General features: G+C 43.7%; 1 protein-coding gene across 4 annotated transcripts in view; it reads left to right on the top strand.

Moving 5' to 3' along the window:
• EPS8 (epidermal growth factor receptor pathway substrate 8) overlaps positions 1–26082 on the top strand; it is a 226652-nt gene that overhangs the window by 40038 nt on the left and 160532 nt on the right. For all 4 annotated transcript variants that reach the window (XM_029597370.1, XM_029597372.1, XM_029597369.1 and 1 more), the window contains one exon: positions 13961–14031. In XM_029597370.1, coding sequence (XP_029453230.1) covers positions 13982–14031 — 50 coding nt within the window. In that variant the 5' untranslated portion in view covers positions 13961–13981. The remainder of the gene's footprint in view (positions 1–13960; positions 14032–26082) is intronic.

Here is a 26082-nt window from a genome sequence, read left to right as displayed (position 1 = left end):
TTTCCTATCTAAAATAATAAAAACAGTTTTCTCTAAATTTAAAATTAATTTTAACTGTGTTAACACTTGCCTAATTATTTCCAAGTACATTTTTATCAGTTTACAGGTCTCAACAACATTCTTCTCAATAGGGAACAAAATCTGAATATCATCAGCATACACAAAATAAATTAAATTCAGGCCTGTTAGCAGATGACACAGGGGAAGTAAATATATATTAAACAATGTTGCCGAAAGTGCCGAGCCCAGGGGAGCGCCTGTCATTAGCTTAATGGTGTCTGAGAGATTGTCCTTTATTTTCTAAGAAGGACCTAAACCATTTTAAAGTTACATCAACTAAACCAATTTCTGAAAGTCTTATTAACAGTAATTCGTGATCGACCGTATCGAAAGCCGCCGACAGGTCTAAAAGCACTAGTATGTACCTTGTACCACAATCAAATCCTCTCAATACAGTATCATTTAGTGATAACAAAAATGACTCAGTATTATGATTTTTTCGGAAGCCATGTTGTGTAGGAAAGAGAATGTTATTATATTCAAGATGCTCTATTAATAGTTTGTTTACCACTTTCTCAATTAATTTCGCTACAAATGGCAAGATTGAAATTGGTCTATAATTTTTGAAACTTGTGACATCCAGGTCACCTTGTTTAAGTATCGGTCTTACTATGGCTTTTTTTTTTTAACATTTCATGCATAGTCCCTTCGTGTAATGAATGGTTATTATCGTTAAAACTGGGACTATTTGATTTATACATTGTTTTAGAGTCAGTGCATTGACTAAATCTATAGTGCTTATACCACTCCTACATTTATAGACTTGCATCATTCAAATCCACCAATCCTAAAAGGGCACATGACAGTAACCAACCAATCACAATTCATCCTCCCAAATCGCAGTGAAAAACCCACGGTTACCCGCCCCCTCTGAACAAATGCACCAAACATTTACCTCAATATTAAGGGGGTAAATGTAACATCAGGACATGCTGGAGACATCAGGGGGCTGATGCAATAATTGCGTGCAGTGTTGAGCGCCCGTTTTCCTAATGCGCTCCCAGCCAACTCTCCTGGGTGCACCATGCAATATTTAAATGAGGGGGTTGCGCTAAAAAGGAGGAGCTAAGGAAAAATGTGCGACCCTAGCACCCCCTCAGCATGGTGTGCACAGGACGAGCATCCGTTTTCTCCCACCGCTGGCACAAGATACACAGCCTGGACAGTGTATCTTGTGTGTGATTTGGTCCTCAGAATTTGTTTTTCAAAAACCTTTTTTTTTTTTTTTTTTTAAATTACTAAACACTGATTTATTTGGTTCTTCCTGCTTAGGAACATGACGATACTATTAGGAGGGATTGCAAAAGGCCAGATTTTTCTTTTTTTATCAATGTAAATTAATCCAAATGAGACTATTAGCTACGCGGTGATTTGGATACGCTAATTCCCGTATTGGACTAGGGGTTATGGACGCATGTCCAATTGCGTGTTAAGCCATGTGCAGCGAGTGCACAGTTTTGCATCGGCCCTAAAGTTCCTGGATGAACTAAATGACTGCTTTATGGAGCAATTGGTTCATGAATCGATGAGAGAGGAAGCAATTTTAGATCTAATTCTCAGTGGAGCACAGGACTTGGTGAGAGAGGTAACGGTGGTGGGGCCGCTTGGCAATAGTGATCATAACATCAGATTTGAATTAATGACTGGAAGGGGGGGACAATAGGTAAATCTACAGCTCTAGCACTAAACTTTCAAAAGGGAGACTTTGATAAAATCTGGAAGATACTTAGAAAAAACCTATAAGGTGCAACTACAAAGGTTAAGAATTTACAACAGGCGCATAGACATTGTTTAAAATACCATCTTAGAAGCACAGGCCAGATGTATTCCTCACATTAAGAAAGGTGGAAGAAAGGCCAAATGATTGCTGGCATATTTAAAAAGTGCCGTGGAAGAGGCTATTTTAGCCAAAAGATCTTCATTCAAAAATTGGAAGAAGGGTCCATCAGAGGAAAATAGGATAAAGCAATAGCAAGTTAGATGTAAGACATTGATAAGACAGGCTAAGTGAGAATTTGAAAAGAAGTTGGTTGTAGAGGCAAAAACTCATAATAAAAACTTCTTAAAATATATCCAAAGCAGGAAGCCTGCAAGGGAGTCAGTTCAACCGTTACATGATCGAGGGGGTTAAAGGGGCACTTAGGGAAATGTCCATTGCAGAAAAACAAAATTAATTCTTTGCTTTGGTGTTTACAAATGGAGATGTTGGGAGATACTCGTTCCATGAATGGTTTTCATGGGTGATGAGTCAGATGAACTGAAACAAATCTCTATGAACCTGGAAGATGTAGTAGGCCAGATTGACAAATTGAACAGTAGCAAAATGCCTGGACCGGATGGTATACACCCCAAGATTCTTAAGGAACTCTAATGAAATTTCAGATTTATTACTAGTAATTTGTAACCTATCATTAAAATGGTCCATTGTACCTGAAGACTGGAAGGTGGCCATTGTATTATATTTTTAAAAGGGCTCCAGGGGTGATCTGGGAAACTATATAGACATCAGTGCCAGGAAAAATCGTGGAAACTGTTATAAAGAATAAAATCATAGAACATATAGATAGACATGGTTTAATGGGAAATAGCCAGCATGGATTTACCAAGGGAAGTCTTGCCTCACAAATCTACATTTTTTTGAAGGGGTGAATAAATATGGGTAATGGTGAACCGGTAGATGTAGTGTATTTGGATTTTCAGAAGGTGTTTGACAAAGTCCCTCATTTAGTTTAGCTACTGTTTAGTTTGAGAGGCTTCTAAGAAAACTAAAAAGTCATGGGATAGGAGGCGATGTCCTTTTGTGGATTACAAACTGGTTAAAAGACAGGAACCAGAGTAGGATTAAATGGACAATTTTCTGTGGAAAAGGGTAAACAGTGAAGTGCCTCAGGGATCTGTACTTGGACCGGTGCTTTTCAATATATTTATAAATGATCTGGAAAGGAATACGACGAATGAGGTTATCAAATTTGCAGATGATACAAAATTATTCAGAGTAGTTAAATCACAAGCGGATTGTGATAAATTGCAGGAGGACCTTGCAAGCCTGGAAGATTGGGCATCCAAATGGCAGATGAAATTTAATGTGGATAAGTGCAAGGTGTTGCATATAGGGAAAAATAACCCATGCTATAATTACACAATGTTAGGTTCCATATTAGGAGCTAACACCCAGGAAAAAGATCTAGGCATCATAGTGGATAACACATTGAAATCGTCGGCTCAGTGTGCTGCGGCAGTCAAAAAAGCAAACAGAATGTTGGGAATTATTAGAAAGGGAATGGTGAATAAAACGGAAAATGTCATAATGCCTCTGTATCGCTCCATGGTGAGACTGCACCTTGAATACTGTGTACAATTCTGGTCGTCGCATCTCAAAAAAGATATAATTGCGATGGAGAAGGTACAGAGAAGGGCAACCAAAATGATAAGGGGATGGAACAGCTCCCCTATGAGGAAAGACCAAAGAGGTTAGGGCTGTTCAGCTTGGAGAAGAGACGGCTGAGGGGGGATATGATAGAGGGTCTTTAAAACTGAGAGGTGTACATCGGGTAAATGTGAATCAGTTGTTTAATCTTTCAATTAATAGGAGGATTAGGGGGTGTTCCATGAAGTTAGCAAGTAGTGCATCTAAAACAAATTGGAGAAAATTCTTTCACTCAACACACAGTTAAGGTCTGGAATTCATTGCCAGAGGATGTGGTTAAGGGAGTTAGTTTAGCTAGGTTTAAAAAATGTTTGGACAAGTTCCCAGAGGAGAAGTCCAAAAACTGCTGTTTGTCAAGTTGACTTAGGGAATAGCAACCGCTATTATTGCATTAGTAACATGGGATATATTTAATGCTTGGCTATTTGCCAGGTACTCATGACCTGGATTTTCCACTGTTGGAAACAGGATGCTGGGCTTGATGGGCCTTCAGTCTGACACAGTATGGCAACTTATGTGAGTGTTAGTGATCAGTCAGACAGTGGGCAGGAAGAATCTGGGTTGCAGGTGGTGAGTTTGTACAGGGAGAAAGCGTTAAGTGTATGAGCAGACACAGGAAGTGTCCAGGGGTGGAGATTGTGCAGGAAGAGGTTAAAGTGTAAGATAGCAGTAAAGAGAAAATGCCCTAAGGGAGACAGTGCACTATCTGTGACAGCACCAGCCTTCAGCTCTGACTCTCTCTTTGTTACCGTGTGTGATCAGAGTGTGTGAGTGAACTTCCAGACCTTTTCAATGCTACACTTTCAGACCTTCTGGATTACTTAGGGTTGCACCACTGAATGTGACTTAAAATGCACAGAAGAATGCCAGCTCTTAAGAAATAACCCCACAGGCAGAGGAGGAGGTACGCATTGTAAGAGGAGACCTCCCATGTATCATATTTAAGTTCTGGTCTTTCAGGCAGCAGAGGCTCCTCTGCTCTGCGTGACTGAGGGATCAGCGGAGGAGCTGTAATAAGCAGCAGGAAGAGCGCTGGTGCTCATGGAAAGATAGGCGGGTCTTGTCCAGACTGAACGCTTCCTGCTGCTCAGGGAGCGCAGTTGACCTGCCAAGCTCTTATGCTTCCTTGGTTCAGTAAAGAGATTTACCATGGTAGCTGCTGCTGCTTCAGATTTCCATAGCGCTGCGCGCCCTACGCAGCACTGTGTAACAGCCGAGACGTCCTTGTGCTGATGGCAGCTTGGACGTGCCTTTCCTAGCGAGGCTGTCAGCCCTCAGGAGCCACTTGTGTCTCCTCTAAACTTAAGTTAAATTAATAGAAATGCATAGGAGCCCTGCTAAGCAGCAGCTGAGCTTCACCACCACGATGTCCCCATCAAACGCAAGCGCTGGACCTTCAGGTGGCCGGGTGTACCTGTCCCCCTTCCTGTGGTGCTGGGAGTTACAAGCAGGCCCTGGCTGTCGGGAGACGCCAGCTCCTCTGAGCCCCCCTATGCATCCTGCAAGACTCCCACAGCCTCCTGCCAGGAAACCGCCCAATGATTTCTCCTCAGGAGTGGATGAAAAGAAGGATTTGACTTTTCTGAGTCTTTGGCAGCGCGTCTGTGATTCCTGCAGCGGCCACAATAGCCCCAGTAGCTGTGAATTTTCCTATTCTTTCTAATCTTGGTTGTGACTGTTTACATGTTAACAGAATTGAATGACTGCGCAAACAGCAGTGCCTGAGTCACTGGAGCAGAAAGGGTTTATTGTGTTACTATTGCTTTTAGCCTTTATCTTGGCCTAGCAGCAGGTATTTGGTGTCACTGTTGTGCAGTTTGTGGCTCTCCGGCCTTTAGGAAATGAATGAAATGCTTTGAAAGCGATGCGTATCACAGTTCCAGCATTGATATATAATCCCCTATAATTTCTGGTTTATGCTTCTCGTGCTGGCTTTCAGGATGCGGTGGGGACTGGGAGATGCTGGGGAAATGGGATGTCCTGCAAGAGACGTGGGAGCTGGGTGTTTTGGGGGGGGTCTCAAGCCGCGCTGTGAAATCTGCGAGGACCTCGTGGGTTGGGTTGGGATGTGAAGTGCCCGAGGTACAGTGTGAGCAGAAGACTTGCAGGCAGAGCTGCCAAGGGGGAGCAGTTTCTAAGAGGAATATTTCCAGCACACCCCCCCCCCCGTCCTTCCAACCCCCCCCTCTTCCCGCCTGATGGTCACGCCAGGGCTAAGGGCAGTAGCTGGTGCAGAGAGTTTAACGCTGAAGAAATAAACAGCACCTCTACCAGTGCTCCCCTGCTGGGCCCTCACGTGGAGAGACTGCAGTGTCGCGTCGGTGGTATTAGAAACTCCGGCCTCACGTTTTACATAGATGATATTAATATGCGCATCTTTGTCCCATTAGGTGCCAAAAGGGGTTGAAACTTGTGGGGAGCGGTGCCAGTGGAGGCGTCAGCCTGGGCTGCTCTCCATCTGTGCAACCATTGCTTGCATTCATAACTCAATCCTTTGGTACAACCTCTCTCTAAAGAGGCCCCTTACTCACCTCGAGCCCGGACCCAGGCTGAAATGCTTAAGGAATTGCCTCGAACACTTTGATCTCACCCATTAGGTGATGGGGTAGGGACTTCCAGTGAGACAGCAATGATCACTTGCAATGCAGGTTTTCATCTTGGGCCACTCCAAACACACACACCCCCTCTTTCTTTCCCCACTGACCTCTCTCTCCCACCACCGCCAAGTGTTTGGGATACTGGAATCCTCTTATTAAAAGAACGTCATTGGCTGTCGAATGTTTTAAGGGCACAATTTAAGATTGTGGTATTAATATTCAAAGCAATGAGTGGGATTCGCTTGTGATACCTCCTGGTCCTTGAGGGCCACCAGCTGATTAGCTTTTTAGAATAACCCTAATGAAATATTTGCATGCACACTGTTCCAAGCTTTTCATTCAGGTTATCCTGAAGACCTGACCCATCAGTGCCTTACAGAATGGTTAGATTGGTTTTCCTCAAAGCTCTATTGTGTGTGCCCATCTCTTCAAGAATGGAGACTGCTCACAACAAGGAAACGAGCCTTCTTGTGCCCAAACTCTTATTACCACTTGAGGTCTTTCACTGGGAACTTATAGAAATATATAAATGATGGCAGAAGAAGACCAAACGGCCCATCCAGTCTGCCCAGCAAGCTTTCGCACTTTTTTTTTAAAATCTCTCACATACTTATCTGTTTCTCTTGGCTCTTAGTAACCTTCTATTTCCCTTCCACCCCCACCATTAATGTAGAGAGCAGTGTTGGAACTGCATCCAAGTGAAATATCTAGCTTAATCAGTTAGGGGTTTTAACCGCTGCAAAGCTACACCCATGCTTATTTGTTTACCCAGACTATGTAATTCAGTCCTTGTTGGTTGTTGTCTGTATATAGATCCACTTTTCTTCATTCCCCCCTGCTGTTGAAGCAGAGAGCTATGCTGGATATGCATTGAAAGTGAAGTATCAGGCTTCTTTGGTTTGGGGTAGTAACCGCCGTAACAAGCAAGCTACTCCCCGCTTTTTTGGTGAATGCAAATCCTTTTATCCACATTTCCTCTTACCGTTTTAGAGCAATGTTGGAGTCGCATTAACCGAGTGTATGTTTATTGAATAAGGGTATTATCTCCAGGCAGTAGCCGTCATTCCCGCGAGCCACCCACTCTTCATTCACATTCTCTAGACTTTATGGATCCACAGTGTTTATCCCACGCCCCTTTGAAGTCCTTCACAGTTCTGGTCTTCACCACTTCCTCTGGCAGGGTATTTCAGGCCTCCTCCACCCTCTCTGTGAAGAAATATTTCCTGATGTTGGTTCTCCTTTCTGGTTTTATTTCATGACCCCTAGTTCTACTGATTTCTTTCCAACGGAAAAGGTTTCTTGTTGTTTGTGCATCATTAAAACCTTTCACGTATCTGAAGGTGTGAATCATATCCCCTCTGCACCTGCTCTTCTCCAGGGTGTACATATGCAGATCCTTCAGTCTCTCCTCATAAGTCATTTGATGGAGACCCCACCCCACCATTTTTGTCACCCATCTCTGCACCGCCTCCATCCTGTCCCTGTCCCTCTTGAATTCGGTCTCCAGAACTGAACACAGTACTCCAGGTGAGGCCTCACCAAGGACCTGTACAAGGGGATAATCCCTTCCCTTTTCTTACTCTATATTCCTCTCTCTATGCAGCCCAGCATTCTTCTGGCTTTAGCTATCGCCTTGTCATATTGTTTTGCCAACTTCAAATCATTAGACCCCATCACCCCAAGGTCTCTCTCCTGCTCCGTGCACATCAGCCCTTCACCCCCCATCGAATACAGTTCTTTCGGATTTCCACATCCCATATGCACGACTCTGCACTTCTTGGCATTGAATCTCAGCTGCCATATCTTCGACCACTCTTCCAGCTTCCTTAAATCCCGTCTCATTCTCTCCAGCGTGTCCACTCTGTTGCAGATCTTAGTGTCATCTGCATAAAGACAAACCTTACCTTCTATCCCGTCCGCAATGTCGCTCACAAAGATATTGAACAGGACCGGTCCCAACACCGATCCTTGCAGCTCTCTGCTTAACACCGCTCTCTCTTCAGAGCAGCTTCCATTTACCATCTCACATTGTCATCTGTCCATCTACCAGTTTGCAATCCAGGCCACCACTTTGGCACTCATTCCTAAGCTTCTCATTTTATTCACCAGCCTCCTGTGCGGGACTGTATCAAAAGCCTTGCTGAAATCCAAGTAGATGACATAGAGTGCTCTTCTTTGAGCCAATTCCCTAGCTACCCAGTCAAAAAAGTCAATCAGATTTGTCTGACAGGACCTTCCCCTGGTGAATCCCTGCTGCCTCGGGTCCAGCAATTCTCCCGTCTGTAGATAGTTCACTATTCTTTCTTTCAACAGTGACTCCATTACTTTTCCCACCACCGAGGTGAGGGTAACCGGCCTGTAGTTTCCAGCCTCCTCTCTCTCCCACTCTTGTGAAGCGGGACCACCACCGCTCTTCTCCAATCACTCGGCACCACTCCCGTTTCTAGGGATCTATTGAACAGGTCACACAGCGGAGCCCCCAGCGCATCTCTGAGCTCCCTCAGTATCCTGGGATGAACCTCATCAGGCCCCATGGCTTTGTCCTCTTTCTAGGGATCTATTGAACAGGTCACACAGCGGAGCCGCCAGCTCATCTCTGAGCTCCCTCAGTATCCTGGGATGGACCTCATCAGGTCCCATGGCTTTGTCCACTTTCCAGGGATCTATTGAGCAGGTCACACAGCGGAGCCCCCAGCGCATCTCTGAGCTCCCTCAGTATCCTGGGATGAACCTCATCAGGCCCCATGGCTTTGTCCACTTTCCAGGGATCTATTGAACAGGTCACACAGTGGAGCCGCCAGCTCATCTCTGAGCTCCCTCAGTATCCTGGGATGGACCTCATCAGGCCCCATGGCTTTGTCCACTTTCCAGGGATCTATTGAACAGGTCACACAGAGGACCCGCCAGCACATCTCTGAGCTCCCGCAGTATCCTGGGATGAACCTCATCAGGTCCCATGGCTTTGTCCACTTTCCAGGGATCTATTGAACAGGTCACGCAGCGGAGCCGCCAGCTCATCTCTGAGCTCCCGCAGTATCCTGGGATGAACCTCATCAGGCCCCATGGCTTTGTCCACTTTCCAGGGATCTATTGAACAGGTCACACAGCGGAGCCGCCAGCACATCTCTGAGCTCCCTCAGTATCCTGGGATGGACCTCATCAGGCCCCATGGCTTTGTCCACTTTCAGTTTCCCCAGCTCTTCCCATACATTCTCCTCTGTAAATGGAGTCACATCTACTCCACTCCCCTCCAGTTTCTTGTGAACTAGCGACTGTCCTTCTCTTGGGTCCTCTTTAGTGAACACCGAACTGAAGTATTCGTTTAATATTTCTGCCATTTCTTCCTCTCTCCACACATTAATCCATTTCACTATACCACTTTGAACTTTTCTCCTTTCTCTGTATCTGAAAAATGTTTTGTCACCTCTCTTTACCTCTTTGGCAATCCTCTCTTCCGCTTGACTTTTTGCCGTCTTGATTACTTTCTTTGTCTCCCTCAGTTGTACCAGATATTCTTCTTTGTGCTCCTCACTTTGGGATCCTTTATATTTCTTGAATTCTGTTCTTTCAGCTTTCATTTTGTCAGCCACCTCCTTTGAGAACCAGATAGAAAAATGAAACCTAACATATCGATTAGTTGCCTTGATAATTGCTCCTTTTAGATTGGTCCACTGTTGATCCACATCTCTCTCGTTCTCCCAGCCTTCTTGTTCTTCCTCCAGGTACTTCCCCATTTCATTAAAGTCTGTGTTTTTGAACTGCAAAACTCCGGGTCTTCGTGCGACTTCTCCGTATCCTATTTTTGATATGAAACCATACCGTTTGATCACTGGTGCTGAGGTGGGCGCCCACCTGGACATCAGAGTCATTATCTCCATTAGTGAGCACTAAATCGAGTATAGCTCCCTCTCTCGTGGGTTCAGTTAAGAAGGCAGCCCCCAGTTCTACCATAGGTCTGCTATTTGAAGTGGCGTTGCCAGATTCTTGAGAGAGACACAAGGGAGCTCGAGCTACCAAGGCACAAGAAGAACAGTTTGCAAGTTCATCGCCACTGCCTCAAAGGCTTGCTTTAGGATAGACTCAATTCTCCTATCTGGAGCATCCTTTATAGCTGTATCTCCCTCTACAGGAATGGTGGCTCATTTTGTGACAGAACACACCAAAGCATCCACCTTAGGGAAACACAACTGTTCTCTGGCCTGCAGCTCCAAGGGGTATAAACCCACCAAGGTGCACCTTCCTTTGAAGGACGCCTCGAGTGAACTCCATTCCAGATCAATCAGCTTTTGAATCGCATCCAGGAGGGGAAAGAAATATGAGGCCTTGCATAAGGTGACAAAAAAGTGGTCCTTCTTCTGTACTCCCTGAGGAGTCTGTTCCAGTCACTCTGAGAGTCTTCACTTAGGCGACAGATGGGCGGTACTCTATAAACCAGCTTGGAAGGAGCGTTTATTTTGTGCCTATTTGTCCAAAGTACTGGCTGCTTCCTATAATATAACCTAAAATTTTCAGTGGAAAAGCTGACTGCCCCCTACCTGAGCAGTATCCTGTAAGTGTGGGGTCATGACCCCCTGGCTTTACGTGATGGAGGTCTGCAGCTCTGCTGGCCCATGAGCAATTGGGGAAGTGAGGGTTTAGGAGCATCCTAGGTACTGAGAACAGGGCTAGGCCCAGCCACACTCCCATTGGCTGTAAGTAAACCCATTCCAGTACCACAGCTGGGCTGGCACCAGGTCTCCAGAGGATTTGCAATGGGCTTTGAATTTATCAAGCACCAGAAGGTCCCTCCCTCTCTTCCTCTGCTTAAGGGAATTGATACTTTATCGACTTTGGCTATTCCCTCCTGCAGCCATAAGTCAGGAAATGTGTTTGTTTTTGCTTTGATTGCGAGTGCAGCTGCACTATGCTCCTTTTATTCCCTGACAGCCAGGTGGGAAAACAAATAAAGAAACAGCTCTGTTTCCTCAGATGGTAGGTGGAAGCTGGCAGTGTGTAAAAATGTGTGGTGATCAGTGGTAGATCTTCTGCGTTCGCTGGGGTGTTTCACAGCGGTATCCAGAAATTGAACCTACACAGGTGACTGTTCTAGGCTTAGGTTAATGTTGAGATAGAGGTTAAAATTCTGGTGAAATTTCTCTTGGGCTTAGAACATAAGAATTGCCATACTGGGTCACACTGAGGGTCCATCAAGCCCAGCATCCAACAGTGGCCAATCCAGGTCGCAAGTACCTGGCAGGAGATAGATCCCATGCTGTTTATCCCAGGGATAGACTTGCGAAAAGCCACTACTTATCTGGTTAATAAGTTCATGGACTCTCCAAGAACTTGTCCAAACTTTTTTTTTTTTTTTTTTAATGCAGCTATGCTAGTTGCCTTTACCACATCCTCCAGCAATTAATTCTAGAGCTTAATTGTACATTGAGTGAGAGCTTTCCCTGGTTTGTTTTAAATGTTCTACTTGCTAACTTCATGGAATGTCCCCTCTTCAATATTATTGTTACAACCCCCCTGTTTCTTGTGAACCGATAAGATATGATTTGAATCATGAATGTCGGTATAGAAAAGAGTTAAATAAATAAATTCTGTTAGCTTTTTTGACCACTGCAGCACACTGAGCCAACGATTTCAAAGTATTGTCCATGATGACACCTAGATCCTGTAACTCCTAATATGGAACCTAACATCGTGTAACTACAGCAAGGGTTATTTTTCCCTATATGCATCACCTTGCACTTGTCCACATTAAATTTCATCTGCCATTTGGATGCCCAGTCTTGCAAGATCTACCTGCAATATCTCTCATACAAATGCAAATCTGCTTGTGTGAATCATTTTGTGGCCTCTGCAAATGTGATCACCTCACTTGTCATTTAATAAATATATTAAAAACCACTGTCCCAGTACAGATCCCCGAGGCACTCCACTGTTTGCCTTATGGTTTTTCCACTGAGAAAACTGACCATTTATTCCTACTCTGTTTCCAATCTTTTAACCAGTTTGCAATCCATAATAGGACATTGCCTTGTCATGGGGGATTTTGTCCAACACCTTCTGAAAATCCAAATACATTATATTTACTGGATCATCATTATCCACAGGTTATTAACATTTTTTATTACAAGTGTAAATCCGTGCTGGCTGTGTCCCATTAAACTATGCCTTTCTATATGTTCTGTAATTTTGTTCTTTAGAATAACTTCCACAATTTTTCCCAGTTTGTCAGGCTCACTGGTTTATAGTTTCCCAGATCACTCTGGAGCCCTTTTAAAAGATTGACCTCACATTGGCCATCCTCCAATCTTCAGATACGATAGACTATCTTAATGATAGGTTACAAGTTTAGTAATAAATCTGAAGTTTCATTTTTCATTTCTTTCAGAACTTTAGGGTGTAAACCATCTGGTCCCAGTGATTTGCTACTCTTTAGTTTGTCAGTCTGCCCTATTACATCATCTAGATTCCCAATGATTTGGTTCAGTACTTCTGAATCATCACCATTCAAACATTTCCGGCATACACATGTCCCCAACGTTCTCTTCAGTAAGTACTGAAGAAAAGAATAATTTAGTTTTTCTGCTATGGCTTTCTCTTAAGTGCTCTTTAATCCCTTGATCATCTAATAGTGCAGCCAGTTCCCTCACAGACCTTTTGTTTCAGATATATTTAAACATTTTTATATTATGAGATTTGCCTCTACAGCCAATTTCTTTTCAAGTTCTCTTTTTGCCCGCCTTATCATTGTTAAATCTAACTTGCCAATGCTTATGAATTTTCCCTATTTTTTCAGTTGGATCCTTTTTCCAATTTTTGAAAAGTAATTTTGGATAAAATAGCCTCTTTCACCTACTTTTTAATCATACTAGCAGTCATTTGGCCTTCCTTATGTTTTTTTGTAATGTATGATATACATCTGATCTGGGCTTCAAGATGGCATTTTTGAATAATATACACAACTGATATAAACTCTTTATCTTTTCTACCTGCATCTTTTATTTTAATTTGTTTTCATCATTTTATAAACGTTTTCCTTTTGAAAATTAAATGCTAGAGCGTTATATTTTACTTAATGTCCTCCCCCTTGTAATTAAGTCATATTTGATTGCGTTGTGACCCGAGTGGCCCCACTACTGTTACCTCTTACACCAAATCTTATGTTCCACTAAGGCGTCATAGTGGATAACACATTGAAATCGTCGACTCAGTGTGCTGCGGCAGTCAAAAAAGCAAACAGAATGTTGGGAATTATTAGGAAGGGAATGGTGAATAAAACGGAAAATGTCATAATGCCTCTGTATCGCTCCATGGTGAGACCACACCTTGAATACTGTGTACAATTCTGGTTACCGCACCTCAAAAAAGATATAATTGCGATGGAGAAGGTACAGAGAAGGGCTACCAAAATGATAAAGGGGATGGAACAGCTCCCCTATGAGGAAAGACTAAAGAGGTTAGGACTTTTCAGCTTGGAGAAGAGACGGCTGAGGGGGGATATGATAGAGGTCTTTAAGATCATGAGAGGTCTAGAACGAGTAGATGTGAATCGGTTATTTACTCTTTTGGGTAATGCAAGGACTAGGGGACAATCCTTGCAGCTGGCCCAGCTGTTTTAATTCACTCCCCCTCTTCCCGCACAGTATCTCTTATCTGTGCTTCTTGCCTGTCTGTCTGTCTCTATTAGGTTTTAACATGCTGTATACAGCTGACATCCTCCAGTAAGATGGACTACAAGTGGCTCCATCCTGCAAACCTTCTGCTTTAATAACCTTTGGTCTATAGGATTACACCAGCTTCAGTGTCGACATTGCTACTATGGACTAACAGGGCTACCCCTCCGGGAGTTTTATCTGACAGATGTGGGCTTTTCTGTTTCTTGTAGGATATCGTGCTGGGAACGAGAATGAACGGGCACGTTTCTCATTGCCATCCTGTGAATTTCTCTTCAATAAAGTAAGAGGCATGCTTGCTTTCCTTTATAAAGTGTCCTGTGCGCACGATACAGTAAATAAAAATATGCTAATTAAGGCCCGCGGCAAAAGGAGGCGCTAGGGACAGTAGCGCGTCCCTAGCGCCTCCTTTTTGACAGGAGCGGCGGCTGCCAGCAGGTTTGACAGCCAACGCTCAATTTTGCCGGCATCAATTCTCTGACCCGCTGACAGCCACGGGTTCAGAAACCGGACGCCGGCAGAATTGAGCGTCCGGTTTCCAACCCGCGGGCTGATTTTAAATGTTTTTTATTTTTTTATTTTAAATTATATTTTACTTTGGGACCTCAGACTTAATATCCCCATGATATTAAGTCGGAGGGTGCACAGAAAAGCAGTTTTTACTGCTTTTCTGTGCACTTCCCCGGCGCCGGCAGAAATTAACTCCGACCTTTGGGCAGGCGCTAATTTCTGAAAGTAAAATGTGTGGCTTGGCTGCACATTTTACTTTCTGAATCGCACGGGAATGACTAATAGGGCCATCAATGTGCATTTGCATGTTGCGGGTGCTATTAGTCTTGATTGGGGGGGGGGGTGTGTTGGACGCGCATTTTCGACGCGCTATTACCCCTTACTGAATAAGGGGTAAAGCTAACACGTGGAAAACGCGCATCCAACCACGGGCTAACAGTGCTGTATGGGCCTGGTAGTCTTTCATGGATACTCTGCAGAACCAAGAAAAGGCAGCCATCTCCTTACTTTGAGGTATTTGGATTTAAGTATTTGCCTTTCCAAATCTTTGCTCAGTGACTTAAAGGTTCAGGTACAGTTGGTAGATCCCTGTCCAGAGGGCTTACACACTTTTCTTTTTTTTATGAGAACACAGTCTGCAAACATGCAGGAGTGGATACAGACTCCTTCCAAAATCTCACATCACCGAATCGCAATTTCTGTTTTTATCTGGAGAGCCCATGAGATTAGCAGATGACGCTTCTATTTCAATCCAGTCGAGCCTTCAGCTTTTCCAGCTACCCAGCAGCAGTTTCTCCCCATCGTGTTAAAAATGGCAGAACCTAAATCCACACCTGTTACATTTAATACACATTTGTATATTCTTTCTAAAGTTCGGTAGAATTGTACATAGGAGCTACAAATTCTGTTAAATGTAGTTTATGGGTTTAGTTTGATTTATTTTGTATGCTTTTATATACCGAAGTTTAGCGAATGGCCTTCACTCCGGTTTTCAGGTATAACAACAGTGTACATAGAATCAACGGTTTACATTCATAACTAATTTGTTATAACATTTATATAACATTTATATAACATTTGTTGAATTGTAAAGCATCATGCTGAGTTATTGTTATCTGTAAACCGAGGTGATGTGCCACACGTGCCGCGGTATATATATAAAAAAACTATAAATAAATAAATAACTGTGGGAGCTGGCGCATGCCTACCCTCAAGAAAACAATTCGCGAACATAGGTTTAAATGAACGGGCTTGCAGTTTACAAGGTAACTGTGGGAGGTTAGAATTAGAGAAAATATGAACCAATGTATAAACAAGAGAGAATAAATAAGACAAGATAAAGTAGGAACTGTCCTACTATTAACAGTCTCAACAGGGTATGATGCTAGGTAAACGTTTGGGAGGTGTTTGTGAGTAATAAAGTGCTTAGCGGTGAATACATTTCTTGGGGATGGAAGAGAGATCGTTTAGCCTATCCCTTCTTTGTAGGCTTGTCTGAAAAGCCAGGTTTTGAGTAGTTTTCTGAATATTTTTTTGTTCTGTAGTCGAAAAGTGGTTGTGCAAATAGTGATGTATGATGAAATATTCGCAATATTATATCAAGTCAAAGCTACATAAACACAATAATACACAAATACATTAACACAAAAATAAAACAAAATTAAAAGCACAAGTAACATTTAACAAACCAAACCAAACTTGTCAACTATAGTAAAACCATACAATAAATAAAACCTTAAAAGCCAAATGTAAAGTATTTACTCCATTTAAGACGTAGCAATCAAATTCCTGAGTAAAGAGCCAAATTTTAATACATTTCCTAAATTTTAGAATAATTCCTTGCCCGACTGTAATTGGTAAAGCTTGATAAGTAAAACAGGATCACGTAGACTCCAACCTCATTTCAGAAGAAGATAACGTCAACAAATGCAGGTGAGCAGAGCCTGAAGAGCGGGTTTGCTTATAAGATAGAAGTAAAATTGATAAACGTAAAGGAGAAGCACTAGGAAGTGCTTGGATTTCACATTTCAGTCCAGGGAGGACTGGTAAGCAGTGGAGTCACATGATCAAACCTTTTGTAATCTTCTCATGGAAGCAATGGGCAGTAATCCAGTCTGACACATGTATGGGAAACCTAAGATCAGATTTAAAAAATGTAACCTAAATAAATCTGATTAGTAAAAGTAATACTAAGGATGGTGAGCACATCTGGGGAACAGCTGTTATACAGTCGCTCCTTTTGGATAGCCACAATGCTTCTGACTTGTTGGCTCGGAGAGACTCTCTAAGCCATCCCCAAGCTTCAGAAGCTGTTCTGGCTGCTGTCTCGAGGCGCACAGAAGTCAAAGCTACTAGTGTTTCATTTCTGCAACTTTATTTTTAAGACTACTGGGATAAGCAGCCCCTTTTTTTTTTTTTTTTTGGCTTTTGTGAAGAGAGACCCAGAGTCCAAACTCCTCTGCCCTTCTGCACATTTTCCAAGTCACAGGCTGTTCCCACAGCTTTGCGTATGGTGGAAGTAGTAGGATTCCCGTTCTAAGCAACTGCACAGAACAGGGACCTGCTCAAAAGAAAAAAAAGAAAACTTTTTTTGGGAGGCTGATGGTGCAGCAGCATGGGATTTAACCATCGTAGGATAAGGGGGCTAGCCCCGCCTGGACAGCTAGGGAAGCGTAGTCAGAGCTACAGAGGCTAACATTTGCATTCTTCTTTTCCTTCCCTGAGGCAAAAGGGAGAGATTTAAAAAAAAATGTTTTTAAAGTCTTCTCTGAGCTCCTGAACAGGACAGCAGCCCTCTGAGAAGAGAAGCCTCTGTGGCACCACACCACATTAAGCCAAATTGGAGCAAACACTACAAACCCTCACAGAGGGACAACAGCAATTGCAGATAATGTTACAAAACCAGTATACCCAGCAGAAGTGTACAGGAACAATTCAATCGGCAACAGCTATCGCTGATCCAGATAGCACAAGCTGTGCAAACTTCCATGCTCCAGTACATAGCCAGATCAGTCCAGACTCCTGGGTTTTGTACCCCTGCTGGAAGATGGAGACCGAGGAAAGTTTTACCGACACTGCTATATAACCAAGTGTGCCACCTGCAGTCTGGGGGGGGGGGGGGGGGGGGACGGGGACGGACAAAGGAGAGCAGGAGGAGGATTTCCTGCCGGGGTGTTGCGTCCTGGTGGGGCTATCCTCCCTGGTTGAGGTGGGTGAGCAGGGGCTTGGAGACCCTTGTTAGCTCTATCAGGGATTCCGAGGGGCGAACATCTGGTGGTTCAGATCAGTCAACCCGCATGAGGCAGCCTGGTGACCTGCTGGCAGTTCAGTGAGAGCCCAGGAGAAGCATGGAAGTGTATCTTTTTTGCAGTAAAGTTATTTAATAATAATATATTAAAAAAAAAGGATGAGGCTTTTACTTTTTTCTGCCGGGCAGTGTCTGAGAGTACTCCAGATGCCTGGGGGTGTTTGCCAGGTGTTCGGGTCCGAGCCTGGCTGAACTCTTGAGGCACACAGCTATACATGGTGAGGCTTGTGGTGTCTGACATACAGACAAAGCCAAGCCAGATGGCATGGTTTGCAGGACCTGTGGAGGGGGAGGGGGGTTTCATTCGTGCTTAAATTGTCAGAATTTATGCTTTGGCTGTGCAGGGCGCATTGGTAGGGCCCTTCTCTCTTGTTAGGACATCATCTGCGCGCCAGGCCAGGATTTCTCCTGGAGCTCCCCCTTGCAGTGGCCATTTGGATTCGGCCACACAGTATTCAGCAGCCTCAGGATGAGCCTGACATTTCTCCACCCGGCTGGGGTGGACACCAGGATGGCGCGAGGGCAATTTGAAGAGGAGGATTTCCCTCTTGATGTTGTGGATTCTCCACAGGACCGGGCCTCTGAGGATTCCCAGATTTTTTCCTCTGAGTTTATGTTGATGCACCAGGCCGTCTTGGCTAAGAAGGCATCAGGGGGATATAGTAAGTCTCAACCTTGATCCATGGGGGGTCCCTCTTCAAGCACTGGGACCAAGCCTGCTAAGGGTAAGCGGTCTGACAGGATTCAGCATCTGTTGAGTCTGTCCTCCGCCAGTGACCCACAGGAGGATATGGACAATTCTGAAGATTTGCAGGAATTCCCCAGGGGAGGCCCCGTGGGCAGATCTCCTGCAGGAGGACCCAGACCTGACTGGGAACCCAGAAGAGGTTCCCGTGGCTGAAGGAGATGACCTCAAACTGGTCTGGCTTTTTCACAAGGAGGAGCTCTGGCCCTTGATTCCACAGGTTCTTCAGGTGCTGGGAATTCTGAAGCTTCAGGGTCAGGTTCGTCGTATGTTGGAGCTTTCAGTGCCCAGGTTCTGAGACTGCATGTCCTGGGTTCCATGGCATCCACCCTGGAGTTAGTCCCTTGGGATTTGTGCATATGTGGCCTCTTCAGAGCGCTTTTCTCTTGTGGTGAAGCCCATTGTCTGAGGAGTTTCAGCAGATTTCAGCTTTCTCTGCTGCTCGAGGGGGAAGCAGGGACACACTTTCCTGGTGGCTGCTTCGGACCAATCTGGAGCATGGGGTAGAATTGGAAGTTTTGGATTGAGTGGTAGTCACTACTGATGCCAGTCTTTTGGGCTGGGGAGCAGTGTCTCAGGGTCAAGGAAAGAGGGTTCTTGGTCTATCAGTCAGTGATGAGCGGTGCGATTCACTTTACTTACTTTTCTGTCATGGTTGTGTGATCGGCTTGAGGGCTCTGTCAGAGTGGACAATGTGCAGTTGAACGTCCTGAGTTGGAGGGCGTTGGATCCTGGAGAGTTGGAGTTCTTAGAAGTGGTGATGAGCCTCATTTGCAGGAGATGGGGTTCGCCTCGTATGGACCTGATGGTGACCAGAAAGAACGCAAAAGCCCCTCTGTTCTTCAACAGAAGAAGAAGAGCACATAGCAGAGGATGTCTATGCCCTGGTGCTTCCGTGACCTCAGAATTTGTTGCTGTATTTTTTTTTTTTAGGCAAGGTGATATGGTGCATAGAAAAACATCTGGGGGCCATAGTTCTGCTGGCTCAGCAGTGGCCACACCATGCTTGGTTTGCAGATCATCAATTTGGCCATAGACAGGCCCCTGAGGCTCAGCCATCTAGAGAATCTTCTCCACCAGGGCCCCATATTTTCTGACCAGGCGGCTCACTTTTGTCTTGCAGCCTGGCTTTTGTAAGGAAGCATCTTAGGTGGACGGGTTATCCCAAAGCAGTTATCACCACCTTGTTGCAGGCTAGGGAGACTTCCACATCTTTATCTTATGTGCGAGTGTGGAAGGTCTTCGTCTTGGTGTATGGCAAGGGATGTGAAGGTGTTCCAAGCTTCAGTGTTGCATATTTTGACCTTCCTTCAGGAGGGGTTGGTTAAGGGTCTGGGCTTTAACTCTCTGAGGGTTCAGGTAGCAGTGCTGGGCTGTCTCTGTAGTAAGGTGCAGGGTTATATCCTGTCTGCACATTTGGATGTCATACATTTCCTTCGGTGGAGCTGTATTTATTTATTTATTTAAAGACTTTTATATACCGAAGATCATGTACTGGTACATATCGCTTCGGTTTACATATAACCAGATTGTTAATTACCATGGATATGGTGTACATAGAACAAAGATTAATAACCAGAAATCAATAAACAGTAAACATGATGCATAGAAACAAACAGTAAACATAATGCATATAATAATAAAGAATAAATAAGAGGTAAACAGTAGGTGTAACTGTGTGGAAATAGAGAACTATTTAAACTGGTGGAATTGGATAAAAACTCGAACTGTAGGGAGATATCCCATGTTTTACCACTGAAAGCACCAAATATGAATCATAATAGCCAAGAAATATGCAGAGCAGTGGACTGACAGGCCAGGACACTGTCACAGTGAAAGAGAAGAGACCTTACTCAGATGAGAACTTTACACTGAAGGATACCTTATCAAGATTTGTCTGGTGTATTCTCCTGTAAAAATAAAAAGACAGAGGGACAATGCAGCAGCTAAGCTCCTAAGCTGAAGTCGCAGACTGGCCAAGGCAGGTCCAGAGATTAGAAGGACCCCCCACCTTTGAAAGAAGGGTGGGCAGTCTGAGACAGAGAAAACACTGACTCTGGCATACAGCTTGATATACATGGCAGGACACCTCCCCCCCCCAAAAAAAAAAAAGAAATGGGGAGGGGGAAAAGACCTGTAATGCGGCAAAGACCCCACCCACCCACCACATGATTATGCATGAGCTTATGCATATTTATCAGCTGGAAAGTATGACGGGGGGGGGGGGGGGAGGCAAATAAGAAAGGCGCAACCGTTGGGAAGAACCCCTGAAAGAAAAGGAACCAGAAGCAGACCAGCTCTCCCCCTGCTATGGAGGAGGAAAAAGACTAGGTATGGCCAGGAGACTGGAGAGAGGAGATGCCCTCTCGGGTGTGGAGAGTGACACAGAGTCTGAGATGGTGAGAGGCGAGAGCAAGCCCAGACAGCCTGGGAAGTACCAGAGCCAGAAGCTTGTCTCCTTCCTGGACTGCCCGCCATCTCTGCCAGTACCAAGCCTAGGAAGCCTCCCCCCAGCCCACATTCTCCAGACCTCCAGCCAGTGTCTGCTTCAGAGATGAACATAGGGAGATCGCCTGAAGCTGGGGCCAGGGTAAGTAAGTTAGCCATAAGTATTAATCCATTAAGCAGGCTAAGGTTTATGGCATGGTTTATGTACCACAACAAGATGTGCGGCATACAGTATACTGGACAGTGCCCCAATTTAGTATATAATTTTACAATACTGTAAATTACATACTAAATACCGTGCACATAGAAACATAGAAATGACGGCAGAAGAAGACCAAACGGCCCATCCAGTCTGCCCAGCAAGCCTCACACATTTTTTCTCTCATACTTATCTGTTTCTCTTAGCTCTTTGTTCTATTCCCCTTCCACCCCCACCATTAATGTAGAGCGCAGTGATGGAGCTGCATCCAAGTGAAATATCAAGCTTGATTAGTTAGGGGTAGTAGGGGAAGTAACCGCCGCAATAAGCAAGTTACACCCATGCTTATTTGTTTTACCTAGACTATGTTGTACAGCCCTTGTTGGTTGTTTTTTTCTTCTCCCCTGCTGTTGAAGCAGGGAGCTATGCTGGATATGCGTGAAGTATCAGTTTTGTTTTGTTTTTTCCCCTGCTGTTGAAGCAGAGAGCTATGCTGGAAATTCGTGATGTATCAGTCTTTCTCCCATGCCGTTGAAGCAGAGAGCCATGCTGGATATGCATTGAAAGTGAAGTATCAGGCACATTTGGTTTGGGGTAGTAACCGCCGTAACAAGCCAGCTACTCTCCACTTTGTGAGTGCGAACCCTTTTTTCTTCTCCCCTGCCGTTGAAGCAGAGAGCTCTGCTGGATATGCATTGAAAGTGAAGTATCAGGCATATTTGGTTTGGGGTAGTAACCGCCGTAACAAGCCAGCTACTCCCCGCTTTGTGAGTGCAAATCCTTTTTTCCATTTCCTCTTGCTGTTGAAGCTTAGAGCGATGTTGGAGTCACAGTAACCATGTGTACGTTTATTGTAAGATGTTGGAGTCACAGTAAGCATGTTCTGTGTGCAGATGTAAAATAAATGTTTGTTACATTATTATTGTCCAGTGTATTGTATGCCGCACATCTTCTTGTTGTGATTTTCCGTATATGTGTCTGCTGTTCACTCTGCCTCTCCTCTGTGCTATCGCCCAATGGTTTATGTACCCCCATGGTACAGAACTTTGGTTAGGGAAAACTGGTGCTTAGTGGCCAGGATGTTAGAGACAGGAATTATTATCTTCTAAATGATAAATAAACATCTGTTTCTGAGGAGAACGTGTTGTCTTTTTCCTGAGCTTAAGATCATGAAGTACAGTGAGAGTGCAACTGGAAGTGTCCTGTAGCAGACAGGTCCCTGCACCCCTAAACTTGCTTACAGAGCGAAGAATTTGCATCAGACGGTGAGGAAGGCATGCCCATCGTGGAGTCATAACCTGGTGCTTACAGCGTTATGCGAGGCTCTGTTTGACCTTTTGAGGAGAGCAACCTTGAAGGATTTGACTCAAGGTGGTGTTTCTGGTGGCCATTTGTTCAGTGAGGAGAATTTTGGAACTCCAGGCTTTGTTATGCTGGGATCCTTTTCTGCAGACTTCAGAAACGGGAGGGTGTCTGCGCATGGTGACTTCTTTTCTCCCAGAGGTGGTATCTGGTTTTCATGTTAAACAAACTGTGGAACTTCCGGCCTTTCTGGACTTGGATTCCTCCGCTCCTCATGCAAGGGAGCTGAAGGTCTTGGATATTTGGCGGACATTGCTAAGATACTTTGAGGGTCACAAATTCATTTTGCTTGTCTGATCCCCTTTTTGTTCTCTGAAATAAGAACAGGGGGTTTCAGGCTTCCAAAGCTACGATTGCACGCTGGCTTAAACAGACGATCATGTCGTCTTATAGCTCTAAGAGTCGGCCAGTGCTGGACAGTTTGAGGGCTCATTCGACGCATTCACATGCAGCCTCTTAGACCAAGGTGCCGCAGGTATCATTGCATGAGATTTGCAGGGCAGAGACTTGGAAGTTGCTGCATACTTTCACCCGGCACTGTTGCTTGGATTTCGGGGCTCTGGCTTCTGCGTGTTTCGGTGAGAGCGTTCTGCAAGCAAGACTCTCTAGGTCCCACCCGGTTTAGTGGGCTTAGGTATATCCCAGGAGTCTGGACTAATCTGGGTACATACAGGAAAGGAAACTTTGGTTCTTACCTGCTAGATTTCATTTCTGTAGTACCACAGATCAGTCCAGAGATCTGCCCACTGAGGTTGGGAGAGTTGGCGCTCATTCTGGTGGTTTTTCTGTAATGGAGAGTTGTTAACAGTTCCTTATGCTGTTCTTGTTCTACTTATATTCTGGGACAGAATTTTATTCAGGTCTTGAAAAAGAGGCAAGACAAGCTAGAAGAATCACAGAAAGTAGGTAGAAAGCCTGGGGTAGCCAGTTCTTCCTAACTGTTAATTCTGCCTTAGCTTGTATACTGTTTTCTGCGGGTATTCAGGAAGCACCTTCAGACAGCTTTTTGATCTAAAAGGCAAATTTATTGATAGCAATACAAAGACAATATATAAGAAGAAACAAGGAAAAGAGGAAGTCGTTGTTTCCTGGAGACGCAGGTCAGTGGCAACTGGGCATCAAGCTTGCTTCTCAGCTCTGGACTGCCCGGGTTGAGACTTTTAAACTTTTTTCATTGTCCAATAGAAATACATTGATGCACATCCTGGGTGTATTAATTTCAGTCAATATCCAATTATGAACGTAGCTTTATTGTCCAATCAGGCACCGTCTCTGGGGTGTTGCCTTCTTCCGGTAATGAGCTTTGCCAAAGCACATGGTTGTGGAATATGTTGCCAGCAGAATCAGGAAATACACATTCAGGCTTAAGGCCTATATACATTCCCCCCCTTGAATCGTTTGGGAAACGATTCACCAATGAAAGGCTGAGATTGTATTTCCTGGAATGAAATGGTCATAGCATCAATTTAGTATGATCCACCTTTTTGGACTGTTAAAAATGGCTTCCATATTCCTTATGGTGTTGAATCATTCTTTTTATATAACTCACATCCACAATCACAATCACAATTGTTCAGGCATACTCATTTTGTAATTTATACAACTCACACTCACAATCACAATTGTTCAGGTATACTCATTTTGTACTTTGTTTTATTGTCATTCAATCTCACATTCATTCTTCATTCAGGTATTGTTCTGGCCTTCTTCCAGTTGATCCAAGATTCTGTAATGTGGTCCTATTAGCAGCATATGAATCGATAGATCTACTTAATGATTGATTATTGATTGTAAATGAATGGTTAGAATGGTTGAAGCAATAATCCATCATTCTACTCAGGGTTAATGCCACTGTCTTAGGTTGCCCAGGGTACGCAATCCTAATGATTTGCTATCTGGTGCTTACCCGTCATCGTTAAGCATAACAGCCTGAGGAAGTAATATTGCTGCTGTTAAATGAAAGGCTTTCTGTTGTCTTCACCGATGATGATATCCTAGGCCATTAAAATAACAAACTTCATTCATTCTCACAATTAACCATTGCAAACTCACTTAGAAATGTAAGCCACTTTAAACTGTGTTTCCCATCAATTAAACCAAATTCTGTGGAAATGCAATCTTTTCCTTAAGAAAATCTCACTCATTAGTTTCAGAAGGAGATTAGCTTCAGAAGGAGATGTTCATCATTAGACGTTGTCTAACTGCAGTGACTTGAGAGTAACTTGAGAGTATTTGAGACATAGCAGAAGCAATAGTTGGAATTAATTAATAGAAGCAACACCATGCTTGGGAGTACTAGTACTTATGTCTTAGCCTACCATGCATTTGAACATTTTGGGAATATAAACAAATGCTTAAAATCTGAATTAGGAGTAGGATGTCGAAGGAGACATTAATATGGATGAGGGATAAGAAATCTCTGTAACCAATGGGATGGTATCTGCAAACTCTAACTGTGTGGTGTTTAAGAATAGGGAAATCAAATGAATGTCATAATTCTGTCTTCAATTACCAAGAATAACTATATAAACATTTAGGACTACATTAAACCTCTAGAATCACTAGCCATTCATGTTCTCTTCAATTTGGGCATAGCTATAGCTGGTCTGTGCAGCCTATTCACATGAGCTGCCCAAGAACGGCGTGAAGGCTGAACTGACAAACTATGCTGCAGCACATTGCGCCGGTCTTTCACTGACACGCAGATGTCTGAACAAGTCTGGACTAAAAAGGGCAGAGTGTATCAACTGGAGATGAATATAACGTGGAAAGCAATAATGAAATCATAGATGGTAAGTCAAACCAGTTATCTATGGGACCTAGGGATGAATGATCATCTTAATTAATCATATAATGGATATGAGAGAACTGGGAATAGCAGCAAAACTTTAGTATCTTAAATTAATGTGGTGTGTAACATGTAGGTGTATGTAGATGTATGTAGACATCCAAATCATGGCATTTGCAGAATGGCACATGGGCTTGGAGTATATGGCAATCAATTATCAATGACATTTGACAAAACATAGTGTGGTGTAATGCATAACAGCTAGTCTTTGTGTAAAGAGCTGACAATAATTGGAAATGGATCTAATCTGATCAGGGCAATAAGATTCACACAATCATGAGAACTGCATTAATGTAGAGTACAACAACATAAAGGCAAAATATAATCAAGCAAGAGTAGTAAAGTTCAGTGATGAGTGGAAGATGAATTCTGTGTTAAGGCCGAAACTTCCGTAGAAGGGATGGGAAGAATGGAGTGAGTCCCATAAATGTTGTTTTCACGCTTTCAGTAAGGTGTAACAGCTTTTCATTCATCACGGCCTAGTGAGAATATGTGCTTCTTTAATAGTTTCAGATACCTAATATGGTAAAGTAGCATAAAAGCAAATTAAGCATTTAAAGAAAAGTCATCTGTGGTAAGCTGAACCACAAATAACGAATATTTCAGACATTACATTAAACATAAGTCATACTGGACTGACATACACTCATCCATCCAACAAATATACTTTCCTTGTCTTCATCACAGGGGACGAACAACAGATAACATATAATTTGAGCTCAAAATTCGTATCAAAAATGTATCAAAAGAAAAGTGGATCAAAAATCAAAAATTCAAAAATGTGTATGAAAAATAAAAGTTCAGAATTCTGTCAAAAAGGTAGAAGTCCTATCGAAAAGGTAGAAGTCCTTGAAGACCTGAAAAGTAAATACTAGCATACAATTCGAATATTGTACATATAGATTTCCAACCAAT

The sequence above is a fragment of the Rhinatrema bivittatum genome, chromosome 4 (genome assembly GCF_901001135.1).
Source record: "Rhinatrema bivittatum chromosome 4, aRhiBiv1.1, whole genome shotgun sequence".
NCBI lineage: Eukaryota > Metazoa > Chordata > Amphibia > Gymnophiona > Rhinatrematidae > Rhinatrema > Rhinatrema bivittatum.
Note: the sequence above shows the minus strand (reverse complement) of the source record. Positions and strands in the feature narration are given on the sequence as shown.